General features: G+C 49.5%; 1 protein-coding gene across 5 annotated transcripts in view; it reads left to right on the top strand.

Moving 5' to 3' along the window:
• Positions 1 to 2,253: 2,253 nt before the first annotated feature.
• LEF1 (lymphoid enhancer binding factor 1) overlaps positions 2,254 to 13,240 on the top strand; it is a gene marked incomplete at both ends in the record, with an annotated part of 70,503 nt that continues 59,516 nt past the window's right edge. For all 5 annotated transcript variants that reach the window (XM_080635198.1, XM_080635196.1, XM_080635200.1 and 2 more), the window contains 3 exons: positions 2,254 to 2,463; positions 3,379 to 3,442; positions 4,971 to 5,104. In XM_080635198.1, coding sequence (XP_080491324.1) covers positions 2,254 to 2,463; positions 3,379 to 3,442; positions 4,971 to 5,104 — 408 coding nt within the window. The remainder of the gene's footprint in view (positions 2,464 to 3,378; positions 3,443 to 4,970; positions 5,105 to 13,240) is intronic.

The raw sequence follows: 13,240 nt of genomic DNA, 5'->3' as shown, positions 1-13,240 counted from the left end.
AACCGGCCCGGGGCACCTGGGACTGGCCCGGTTGTTCGGCGCCCGCCGAGAGCCGGGAAAGAGGAAAGGGGCGGGAGGGATGCGGCGGCATCTCATCGCACACACATCTCCGAGCTGCGTTTACCAAACAACCGCTTCCCGATCGCCTCTCTCCAGCCAACTTCGGGGGAGAGAGGGTTTCCCTGCACCCCGGAGTGCCGCACGACTAAACCCCTTCCCAGGGTTTACATTTCCAATTTCTTTCTTTCTCGAGTATTTATTTTACGCACTTGTTCGACTATGAGGAGTCCATCCCCCTTCTCCCTTTCCCGGGGTCTGGCCGGTCTCGTTTCTCAGCTGGACAGTGACTGCTCGTCCGTGGACGCTGGTGCCGAGGCAGGAGTGGGCGTTCGCCCCGTTCGCCCGCCCTAGCCCAGCAGCTGCTGGAAACGGATCGAGCATCCACATGTTCCTGATCCTCCGTCTCCCGACGCTTAAAGGTTCAGGAACCTCGCGGGGCATGTGCACAGCACGAAGCGCACTTTTCCGATGCCAAAATCATGGGAAATTGTTTCCTGCAAAATGTGAGCGCATCGCGTTCGCAATATAAAAGAAGTTGCGGATCCGAACGTTTCCCAAACGCAGCGCCTGCTTTTGTTTGAACGGGTTTTGTTATTTTTTTTTTTTATCGCATTTAAATGCACTTGTGCTCTTCACCGGGGTGATGCCGTGCAGCCCGGGAGCTAACGGGGCAGCGCGGTTGCTGAAGGAGCGGGACGGGGCGGAGGGGTGAATCTCAGTGACTGCTCTGGCTCCATGTACCGGTCTGATACCGGGCCGTTTCCCCGCTGCCGCTCGGGGTCTGTGCACGTTTCTGCCGGGCACTTGCTGGACTCCATCGGGATATATGTTAATTCTGCCCTTCGTCCCAAGCGGGCACGGGAAGCGCTCGGGCAAATCCTCGCACGCTGCCCCTGCTCCCCACACCCGAGCAGCTCCATGTGACCACAGCAGGCCCCCCTTTTACCCCTTCCAAATGGGAAGTCTCAACAAAGCAGCCCTGCTTTTGCAGGTCTGTCTGCCGCGGGATACAGCGAGTGCCTCCGCCTGCCTCGGCGGGCTCCTGGCTGGGAGGGAGGGATGGGAGCGGCAGTGCCCGGCTCGGCACACGCACACAGACATGTACATGTAGACACACACAAACACACAGAGGCTGCTCGGCGCAGCCCGACCGAAGTTTGCCCGCGGGCCGTCCCACACCCGCTCCCCCCAGAGCCGATGGCGCCCTCCTCTCTCCGCCGCCCGGCCCCCCCGCCCCGGGCGCGCTGTCAGTCACGGCGGCGGCTCCTTTCATCCTCGCCGTCCCCGCTCCTCCCCGACGGCGGAGGGAGGGCGTGAGCGATGCTGAAGTTGCGCCGCCACAGCCCCGCGCCCTACCGCCGCCCCTCGTGGGGCGCCGTGCCCGCTTTCACCGGCAGCGGTACCATCCCCGAGCCGGGCGCTGAGCACGGAGGCTGCCGGGGGCGCCTAGGCGCCGCGGCGGCAACTCTTTTCCCTGGCCGCGGGCGTGGAGGGGAGCGGGGGGAGCCTCGCCACCCCCTCCATCCCTCCCTCGTTGTTGCCCTCCCTTCCTCCCGTGACCGCTTCGCCGCCCCCACTCCTCGCGGTGCCGCCGGGCCCAGACGTGCCCGGTGCCGCGGGCGAAGCTGTGGACAAAGGCCCGCTGGGTGCGCGCCGAGGGCAGCGCCGTCCCCCGGGGCGCCCCCTCCCCCTGCCAGTCCCCCCCAGGCATTTTAACTCGAGCCCGTCCGGGTGGCGGCAACTTCACTCAGAGGCGAAACTCGGGAGGGCTGCTCTCCCCTCCACGTACCCTCACCCCCAGGGTGAGCCCGGGCCCCGGGGGTGGGAGTGAGTGGGGTGACGGGGCTCCTGGGGGGCGGATCCTGGCGCTGTCCCTGGGGGCGGGCAGGATACAAACGGGAGCATTTCGGCCTATTCCGGCCGTGCGGCACGGCGGGGTCAGGCTCCCCGCGGGGCCGGGGCCGTGCGGGAGCAGGGGTACCTCGGCCCCGAGGGGGCGGGCAGGCGGGCGGGGGTCTCCAGCTGCCGAGAGCAACCCCGAGGACTTCACGGGATTTTTCCTTCTTCTCTCCTCCTTCTTCTCCTCTCTCCTCCTTCTTCTCCTCCCTCCTCCTCCTCCTCCCCCCGCTGCTCCTCCCGCTCCCCTTCCCGCGGCGGGCCGGCGGCCGCAGCAGACGCCGCGCTGCCGTGAGGATGCCGCAGCTGCCGGGGGCAGGGGGCGGTGGGGGGGACCCGGAGCTCTGCGCCACCGACGAGATGATCCCCTTCAAGGACGAGGGGGACCCCCAGAAGGAGAAGATCTTCGCTGAGATCAGCCACCCGGAGGAGGAGGGTGACCTGGCCGACATCAAATCCTCCCTCGTCAATGAGTCCGAGATCGCCCCCGGCGCCAACGGGCACGAGGTGCGCGGCCGCGGGGTCTCCGCGGGGGCAGCTCGGAGCGGCCAAGGGGGGCGCGGGATGCTGGCGGGGTCTGGCCGCTGCCGCCGGCAGAGAGGGAGTTTCGGTGGGGCATCAGGGAAACCCCTGTTTTCCGAATTTCCCCTAAATGAAAAACCTCATCCCAACTGAACTCCCCTTACCAAGGGGAAGCGGGCAGAGCCGAGCGGGCTCCGCGCCCCTCCGCTGGGCTGGGGGTGGGGGCGGCCCCCTCCGCGCTTCTGCCCGGGACGAGAAAGTTCCCGCGAGTCCCCCGACGGTGCCGTAAGTGGTATGAGACCGCAAGCAGCCATGAAATTTCCTCGGTAAAATACGCTGGGTCGGAGCAGTAGCCGTAAAGTCTTTAAGGGATTTGCATGAAACTGTTTGGGAAGAAATACCCGACACTAAAACAACTTCAGGAGCAACGAGCGGGGAACCAGCGGGGTTTTAAATTTTTTTTTTTCCTTGTGTATATTTTTTTTTGTTATTTTTTCCTTTTTTATTCCCCCCCCCCCCCCAAAGGTCTGGTAATGAGGGCAACCTGATTTTCATTATTAATTTTTGTATCTTTTTACCAATAGTGTTTTGGCCACCAAAGCTACAAATGTTTTCCAGAAATAAGACTCTTTCGTTAAATGTAGGGACGCTTCTGCTAGAAACGCATTGCAAAGCTCCGTAGTTATTCCCGTTGTCATAAAACGATCGTTTACACAAACGTTTCTGGTATAGTTGCCTTCCAGGCGACTTAAGACGGAAAAGAAAGATGCTTATCTTTTGCTCTAACTTTTTTCCTCCTTATACAAGAAGCTGTAGCGGTGTGGCAGATAGGTGAGCATCCATACAATGACTTTTTTCCTTTTTCTCACTCTTTTCTTATGGTGGATTCCCTTCGGTCAGGTTTCCAGGCAGAATCAAGCGCCAGATTCCTACCATGATAAAGGCAGAGAGCACCCCGAGGAAGGTGAGAAGAGCATGGTCTTGTCTTGCAATATTGTCCCTCCTAGTCCCCTTGTGAGCCTCCACATGGTCCACAAACTGGAGCTTGGTTTCTTTTGGGAAACATAAATTTAGTACCCTTTGGGGGAGAGAGATGCCAGGGTGCTTTCAAAGCACATTTAAAGAGGAAATCAGTGTGCAGGACGTTTATCTCAAGTGACCAACTGGTATTTCGGTTGTTTAAAAACTGATAAGTAGGCCAAATGGATCTTTGTTGAAGAAATAACTATTTTTAGGATATCAGCTTGAACTCATCTATCTCTTCACTCATACAGTGCAGCTGAGTTGTGTGTGTGTGTGTGTGTGTGTGTGTGTGTGTGTGTGTTCAGAAACTCAGTGCTTTTTCTCCATGATCGAAGTCTGTGACTTAAATTTCCTTTTTCAAATCTAAGCATGAGCAGACCTCTTGCTTTTTTTAACGTACCAGCTGGTTAATTTTGATTGAGGAGGGCAGAGGAAATGACAGAGTTCGCTGTATATCACTTAGGAAGCTGGACACACACACAAAGAAAGTGTGCTGTGAAAGATGGGAGATTATGTTTAAAATGAAATGCTTATCATCATGAACTAAACCAGATCATAAATTCCATATAAAGACAGACACAGTTCTGTCTTGGTGCTTTCCGGGACTGTGAGGCAACCATAATCCAAACTGGTTGGTAAACAGCCTAAAAGCCCTAATGCCCATGCTCGCAGCATCTTTGCAGTGAGGGGGAGGAGGTCAGCTCGATATAGTTTCCTTTTCAGCCTTGCATCCTCTTAAAACCTCACTTTCAAGTAGTATCACTGTCACCAGTCATGTAAGTGGGAGACCTGTTCACTCCTCTTTTCAGGACCTGGACTCAAATTCTTTATTTTCCTACAAAACAGGTGCCCTCACTTGGCTTCTCTCTTGTCTGTAGTGCCATGTGTGTTCAACAGCCCACCCCCACCTCCCAAAATTGTTAGGGTCTCCTTCCAAGCCAGCCTCTGCCCTCTAATTGTTGCCAGTGAGCATGGCCAAAATGAATTGTTTGCTGCACACAGTGGCTCAGCAAGAGAAGGAAATGATTACATCTATTTATCACTGCCCTGTTCCTCCCTTTTCTAACAATGATGCTGGAAACCGATACTGGCAATACTTCTGAATCCACAAATCCTAAAGGGACGTATAAAATGGGGGGAAACTGCTACTTGAGAAATGTAATATCATTGCTGATGTTTCTGCCTGGATTTGAACAGGGACTTTCAAAATAAATAGTTACTCTGAGGCTGTTCCGTATTTTAAGCATAAACTCCTCACTGAGAGTACTTGCTCCTTTAATAATTAACTCTTCTTAAAAAATGTTATTACAAATTGCTGCGTATCCCTCTCTGTCAAAGGCAATTTCCATGAGTAAAGAAACGTTTGCATGCAAAATATTTTTATGAATGCACAATACCTGTTTAAGTGCTCTAACTTGCAAGAAATGCGTATGTGGGCAATAATGTAATCATTGTTTGCTCTTTCATAGGAAAGCATCCAGACAGTGGCTTATACAGCAAGGGACCATCATACTCTGGTTATTCTGGGTATATCATGATGCCAAATATGAATAACGACCCGTACATGCCTAATGGATCTCTGTCGCCACCCATTCCCAGAACAGTGAGTTATCTCTTTCAAAGACCGGTTTTGGCAAGCTGGGTTTCCTCCTGTTCAACCTTCAGTGTGTGTTCATGCCGGGGTTTTTTTGAGTAGCTTCAGTTATGGTGAAGTTTGCACTTCTGCTGCTCAGAGCCTCGGTCCACTGGAGTTTGAGAGCTCTTAGAGGTGTTGGTCACGATCGCAGTGGAAAAGCTGAGATTAACGTCTGTGGTGTCTGACATCCTTTGAACAGGGCTGGGGGCTTTGTGGGGGGAGCCCTGGTTTACGACTGTAGGATAGTGTATGGCAGAATGATGTAAATGCCATCTTTGTAGTGACTGGGACAGATGTAAATTTTCTGGCTTTAACTCTTCATTTGTTGAGGAAAATTGAGGGCTGGAAGCAGAACTGCTAAAGTTGCTTGTCAGTAAGATGAAACGATCGGATTCTTTTTTTTTTTTCCTTCAGATGTGGCATTGCTCTTTGTTGATTGATATTTATTTCTGCCATCAGTTGCTCTGCATGAAGGCTTTATGTATCTGGCAGCATTGCTTTGAAACATTCTCTGTATCTTCAGCCACAAATTGTGAAATGCTCATTTAGGAACTAATATAAACCGTGCTGCAGTAGTTACCGCTTTCCTTTATGTTGTGGCAGGCGCTGATTCTTCCAGGTTGATCCCTCTGCTTCCATTGGTGTAGATGCATTTTCAATGGACTTAAATGTAGTTTTAATTTTAAATAGTCAATTCCCATTTATTTTTGTAATCCTCTTGGTATACGTATAGAGTGATGGGGAGGCAATGTTAAAACAAGCTGTGGAAATTATATTAGTAAAACCAGAGAGGAGCAGGAAACAAATTTGCTTGTAGGCACCCTGGTGAAAAATCCCGCTGCAATTGTATGTGCTGTGATATGGGAAGTTGTATGCTGTCACTTCCCTGCGATAAAGCTGTGTTCCATGTTATTTACTCTTAAATTTTTACTTGTAGGTCTCTGTCAAACAACTGGCATTATTTTGCTCATCCAACGTTCTTGATTTTTCTTCAGGTTGTGGCTTTTTGAAAAGCAAAAAAGAGGGGGCCTAATCTGTATTGGTAATTGACAGCAGCAAAGTGTGCTAAATTAGTGGATGTTTGGATTTGGAATGACAGGGCAGTTTGGCACTGGGAAGCACATGGATCTGTCCTCTTTATATGTTACCATTTGTGTTTGAAAGGTTTGCAAAACCTCATGCAGTATACTGCTTTCTGTAGCGGGGGGGGGGGGTGGAGTGGGTTGTGTATAAATTACAGTTCAGAGGCCTACAGCCGTTTGGGGTGAAGCATGATGACCATGGTCTGTTGGTATTTGTCATTGTAAATGCTGCTGTACAGAAAACTTCAGCTTGGATGTGTTGTGGGGAAAAGCATGCAGCTTCAAGAGAGGGCACTGAAACTGAGGGCTCAAACTTTCCCCTTAGAGGCCTGGGAAACTTCAGACCTTTTTTTACCCCCTCTTCCACACATTACCTTCCTAAGAAAGTCCCTGGTGCTGGTGCAAGGCTCTGAACAACAAAATCCAGTTTAGTTATTCACTGAGGATTTTCTCTGTGTATGCGTGCCGTGGGGCTGCTTCTCTGCACTGGTCTGGCATCAACACCCCCAGAATATTGGCTTCTTGTGGGAGGCCGTCAGCTCAGGTACTTGAGGAACTGTCCTACATATGTACGTTGGAGGGGAGGAGGAGGAAAACACATCTGCTTTCTAATTGTGAAGCTGCCTGCCGAACATCTGAGGGGCTAATTTAGTTCAGTGTTGCTCTTGCATGTTCGAGCAGCACCACTATTTCGGTAAAATAGTGCTGTTGCAGGGCTGCAATGTTGACATAAGCCTGGAGTTCGTTCAGCTTAACCACAAGGCTACACGCTTGAGTTATTAAATAATTTTTTTTGTTTAATTGAACTATAATCTTTGTTAGTCTCCTAGCTGACAGCTGGGTTTTAATGCGTGCGAGATCAAAACGCTGCATCCAGGAGATGACACGCTCTCTCATGGCCAACCAGGGCTCCAGTGCCGCATGGTTCTGCCTGTTCACCTTCATGAGGTCCCCACCACTGCCCCGCAGGTTTGCTGTTGCTGCCCTTTCCTGGGGGATGTGTCCGGGACAAGGAGCAGCCGAGATCTGCAAGCCTGGAGGTGGATGTGTCCCCTGGGGTGTCAGCCCCCGGCCATTTGTGCATGGATCAGCCCTGCTGTGTGTACCTGCGCCCTGCCATTTGCATGATAAAGCCGCTTCTTGTTGATGCATCTGTTGCCTGGAGGTGTTAGGCAGGATTAAAAAGCCGCCCTGGGGCGCTGAATCCTTTTTTCACCTTGGAAAGACCCTGCTGCTTGCAAACTGCCCAGGGGATGCATCCTTGGGGGAATGCAGGCAGACCCAAGACAGGGACCGTCTATGACCAACGCAGCCTTGGATCTCTATGTCATGACAGAAAGAGCAAAGCTGTCTTGGAATGGGAAAAAAGTTACTTTCACCAGCATATGTAGGAAAAAAGAAGGTCTTTTATTTAAAAAAAAAAAAAAAAAAAAAAAAGAAGGCAAACACTTTGCATTGTTGCTTTGTAAAATTAAAAATACAAGTCTATAGTCAGCCACAATAAGTCTAATAAGCTGTAAAAGCAGGAAACTGAAGTGTAATTTCAGTGCAGCTTTTGGAGGGGAAAGGGTAGAGGAGGAGGACTTCAAGTCTTCCAAAATCTGCTGTTATTAGAGTGGTCTCATCTTCCCCATTCTCCTCCTCCTTATTTTTAATTTTTATTTATATTTATCTTCTTTTTTTTTTTTTTTTTTTTCATTTTACTGGCAACCAATTTGCATTTTGCAAGTTGTATTTGTAGGAGCGGGAGAGTGTTAATTACAAGTTCAGGTACAGGCCTTGCACCACAGTTTGTATTCTTATCAGATAGCTGGGTAGGTAGGAAAGCAAAGCAGTTGGTTTGGGTGGCTGCAGGAGAAGTGGCAGCACGTGATGGTACTGAAACCACAGCAACACCTGGCGTATGTGCATCCTGTCTGCTCGAGATATCTTTTGATGGTTGCTCAGCATTGTGGGGGTACTGAAGGTGGGACACGGAGGCAGCTGCTGGTTTTCTAACGTGGGTGGGTTTTCTGACTTTTTCGTTCACAAGACTAGCTTTGGGGTAGCAAACCTTTCTTGTCTGTGTGGTGGGAACCTGGGTACAAAGGAGGTGACTGAAGAAGAATCATTTCTCTGTGTCTTAAATTCATCCAGAAAATAATTTTGTCTTTGTTCCTCCCTCTTCCCCAATGAATTAAACTTCCTGTGGATTTCTGCAGCCTTTTTCTCCCTTTTGTCTGTTGTTCTGTGTTGCTGGGGTCTGGGTTTGTTTCTTTGTGGCTAAACTGTCTCTTTGTAGCAGCTGGAGGTGTTAAGTGGGTTGGAGGATACAATCTATAAACACCTTACAGCCACTTGCAAACCACAGCATATCCATTTGAAAATGATGGAGAATTCTGCTAAGAGAGTTTGAACACAAGGAGCAATGTTTATAAGCAGCAGGACCCTCTACCCTGCCCAAGTTTTGGATATTCCTTGCATGCTTCTGCATGGAGAGGGGTATGGAGGTAGCTCCTCTCTTGAAGAGTCCCAGGAGAAATTATGCAGATAATATGGACAGGAGGAGGGGTGAGGGTAGAAATAGCAGGAATGAGTAGCTTCAGAGCCTCAGTAAGAGGGTTTTGTTTCCCTCACTGTATCTTGCGGTCCCTCTGAAAGCAGACTGGTTCACTTGCTTGTGGGGAATTTTTGGGACCCCAAGGGGAACTGCAGAAGGACATGAACCTGATTATTCATAATATTGTCTTTTCCTGAGAGTTCACTTTTGCTGACTGTGCAGTTGTAGGCGATTGCTGGGAGCTGTGGTCAGCTGAAAGCTCTCTGGGCCAACATGAAATGGGCTTAGTAGCACAGATATTGGAGCTCAGCTCCTGCTGCCGAATCACACATCAGAAGGCTTTGCTCTAATTCCCAATTTGGCATTGGAGCAGGATGCTCCAAGGGCTGTAGGCAGCTGTGGTCCTGTTGCATGTCTCTTTCTTCCCCCTGCAACCCCAGACCTGTGCCTGAGGAAATGGGTTGCACAGGCAGCCGAGGGGCTCGACAAGCTGGAGATGCTCAGCCAGCACTGAAGCTCTGCTGCTTCACCCTGCATAGCACGTCTTCTCAGTGAAGTTTAAACCATGCCGATTAGTTCCTAAGTCTTTCAAATCAGGTGCAGAGGAGCACAAAGCTTCCTGACTCTATGGAAGCAGAACTTGCTAGGGTTTATTTGGGTTTGCTGGGGAGGAATTTTAGCACTATTTGCTGAGGGGCTCAGTGAGTTGCACCAGGGGAGAAGAGGAATCTGCACAGTGCTAATAGAGGGACCTCACTGCTGCAAATGCATCTGTCAGCTGCTCTGGCTCAAGCGTCACAGCTGAGCAGTCTAATGTACAAGCCAGGTCTCTGTGAAACACAAATCCAAGCCATGAATGGTTGCAGACCAAGTTCTGGTGGTGCCTTCTTTCTCTCTCTTAGTGAAATTCATTCTCCATTTGGAAAATGGGGCCTGTAAGTTGGCCTTTGTCTGAAGCTTGATCTGGTAGCTTTCAACAAGATGGCACAATCCAGGCAGAGTCTTACCAATGTCCATGTGGTCTTTGGGGATGTACTGGTGAAGAAAACAGCCTTTCTGCTCTTGCTGTCTTCTCCTTGTCAGGGTGAAACAATTAGCGAATCAACCTAGTTGTGAATGGGCGTATGGGGAAGGTTCTCCTGAAGCCACGCACATGCAGCAATTGTGTGTGTGTGGCTTCAGTGGAGGCATAATCAAACCCCCCACCCATTACAAATCGTCAAAGTTGGAGCGTTTGTATATCAATGTGCGTTGGTGCTTTTGTATATCAATATGTGTGTATGTTTATGTCCTAAATCTCCTTTTTTCTATATATCTAGGAGCTAATTCAATATAAATTGTAAATGGCAGAGCTGCCACCTACATTTTAAGGTGGTTTTAAAAGCAAAATTTCATTCCTCTTGTTTTGGTGCTGTGCCACCTCTTCTCCAGCTTAATCACAGCCCAGAAAAAATGTTAATAAGAATAACTTGCTACTGACTGCAAGTGCCAGCTAGGATATGGCTCAAGAAGAAAGCCTAAAGCTTCACAGGTTCAGGCATCAAAAGAGGAAAAGACTTTCTCCGGATACTTGCAGCGCTGCATTGCTGCAGGCATTGTAAAGCCTGGGTACCGCAGGCCTGGCTCCTCCCGAGTACTTAACTTCTGTTTATAGTTAGGGAAAACTCCTCCTGATATGGGAAGGAAATAACCCACACAAAAGCATTTACTGCTGCTGTAATATTTCTGAAGTCCCGTTAGAGAGAGGCATGTGCTTTGTTTGCTAGTAGTAAAATACTGTGTCTGGCAGGAGAAGGCAGATGAGCAAGAGTCTGCTTTAATACAGACACGGAACATTTTACAGCCTGAAGTCTGCATCAAATGGCCTGCTGTGATGTCCTGTGCTGCTCTTAACGTGAATGGACACCATCAGTAACCAGTGTATGTCAGAGGGAAATGCTGCCACAAGCCAGGCAGTCTGCAGCTCCTCATCTTGGCGGAGGCAGGTTGTCCTCTTGCAGTGCTGCTCCAGTTGTATGTAAATCACTCCCATTTACCCCAAACCACCCCCACCCTGGCTATCAGGCATTTATCTCTAAGCTGGTTTTGGCTGCTGTGAAGACTGTTCTCATCTGGCTGTTGGGTTTGGTCCCTTCTTGCAGGACGCCAGGGAAAAGGCAGCGCAGCTGCTTGGTGTGCTGCTGCTGCCCAGGCAGTTGGGGATTAGTGTCTCTGTCACTCCGGCCCTTCATAAGCATTAGATTCACTTAAGAAAATTGCATTCAGAATAACTTAATCTAGCAACCCAACGGCTTCTATTTTGAGACTTGGATCTTGTGGATATGTTTATTTAGTTTGGGTTTCCCACTTCAAAGGAATCTGTCCTCTCAGCAAGAAAGTGATTGAGCACTTAAATAAAAATATATTCATTGAATCTTTGGGATTGAGCTAAAAGTGCAGTAGGGAGTTAACGCTTACGCCAACTGTGCTAATCAGCCAGGGATTGCCTGTTCTCCTAAAGGGGAAGAAAAGTGGTCTGAACTGCCAGAGGAGAAGTGGCATGCCTACCCCTGGCTTCTGGCAGTGGTACTGCTTACTGATGCTCCGGGTTGAGATGAAGGACCTAGAATATCTTTGTGATCTTCAAAGATACCAAATTGCTCTCCTAGAAGAACATTTTTATGGAGCTGAAAGGTCGACTCGACATTTGTTTGTTTGCTTTAAGTGGCTGGGGGTATAGGTAAGGTTGAGGCATAAAATCAATAGGATGAGCTTAGTCAGCAAAAATTACAAGTGTGAAGTTTCAAGGCTTTGATTGAATATTTATAAAATGGGCAGCTTGACTTAAAAACTAAGTGTACTGTCGTCACCAGCTGTAACACATAAACCAGAGAATCGCTTCGTTTAGGAGTTATGAGGCAAGCTGGAGAGCAGCTGATTCCCAAAAGCGTCTGCCTATCCAAGCCCTTTCAGTGCTCTAGCCCTGCACTTCAAACAGTGCCGCACAAGTCAGCAGGCAGGTTTGCTTCACCCAGGCCAGCGCACAGGGAGAAGTCCCTTGGGAGCCTGTGATTGCATGCACGTGTTTGCCACAAAGTACCTTCTGAATGTGCTGGCACTTCGAATGAGCAGGGGTGTATGCGTGTGCAGTCGGTGCAAGGAAGCTCTAGTAAGGCTGCTTCCACAAAGAACAGAAGAAATCTGTCTGTAGACCCCTGCTTTTTCCTTCTCCTTGCTTTCTGAGTAGGGAAGCTTTAAAGTAGGTTGAAGCAGGCTGCTGCTGTGTGTCCAGCGTAGTGCCAGGCACTGCACATACTTGATGGCCCTGCTCTAAGAAGCCTACAACCATAACTCACGGGAGCTACAACAAACCCCGTGGTGTCAATATGGGAAGTGAGGTTTCACAGAGTTGAAAGGCGTGATACTGAAATCCCACTGATACTGATGGCAGCTCAGCTTCCCCCTTACCTGGTTTGAACAGAGTTCTGGATGGGGGTGCAGGTGTTATCCAAAGAAAGTCAGTCTGGAGATGGTCTGATTCGTCATGTACAAAACCGGGGAACATTCGTCAAAAAACAGGGAAAGGGAACATGAGGCTTTTGTTGGCTCACAGGTGGAGAGTGATGAGCTCTAAAAAGCTATCCCTGTAGGACCTGTATTTCTGGGTCGGGGTCCTAGTGACACTGGCTGCTCAGAGACAGTCTCAGTAACTGGTCGCCTAGCTATGCTATAAGGCTCCATTTCATCAATTTTCTGCCTTTCTGTATTTCAAAACTGCCTCAGAGATTTATCTTTGTGACCGTCTGTTTCTCTCCACAGTCTTGGCATATCTTCTTGCCTTGATCTTTCTTTATCCCTCCCAAATCTGCATTGGCAAGCTTTGCGTAGCATAAAAAAAGTACAATATGGAGGTGACGATTAAAGGTGTCAACGCTTGTCAAATGCAGACAGTGCTTGGGAAGAAGGCCTTTTCCCTGCCGATGTGCTAAAATGCTGATAAATTGTGTCCAGCGATGCAAATGTGTTTATTTGGTTAAAATACCACAATCCAGCGTCTGTTTAGGGTCTCTAGTTTCTGAAGTTTGACTGGTGCTGTATCAGGTTTAGGAAGCTGCAGTTACAAGTGGCAATTGTGTTTTCGGTTGCGCTGTATCCCCTACACCCAGTCCTGTACTGTCTTCATTGCAGTTTCATGCGACTTCCATGTACCCCTGTGGTGGGCAAGGTTCCCACCACTGATCCATGTTACAAAACATGCAGCCGTGCCACAAAACCGGCACCGCAGCGCATCTTCCCACAAAGCGGCTTCCCAGATTCATTTTTATGATGGGACTTCCTTCTCACATCCATGCCCTCTCCTCAATTCGGGGTTTGTGGTAGCTTGTTTCACTGCCTGGCACTCCTCACGACCTGGTTGGCAGCATTTCTGTTTCTTAAACCAAAGAAACGCTTGTTTCTTCTGTTGTCAACAGAAAATTTGAGGTGAAGCAGGCGAATAGCCAG

Source organism: Psittacula echo (genome assembly GCF_963264785.1).
Source record: "Psittacula echo genome assembly, chromosome: 1".
Taxonomy (NCBI): domain Eukaryota; kingdom Metazoa; phylum Chordata; class Aves; order Psittaciformes; family Psittacidae; genus Psittacula; species Psittacula echo.
The sequence above is the reverse complement of the archived record's forward strand: the minus strand, read 5'-3'. Positions and strand labels throughout refer to the sequence as shown.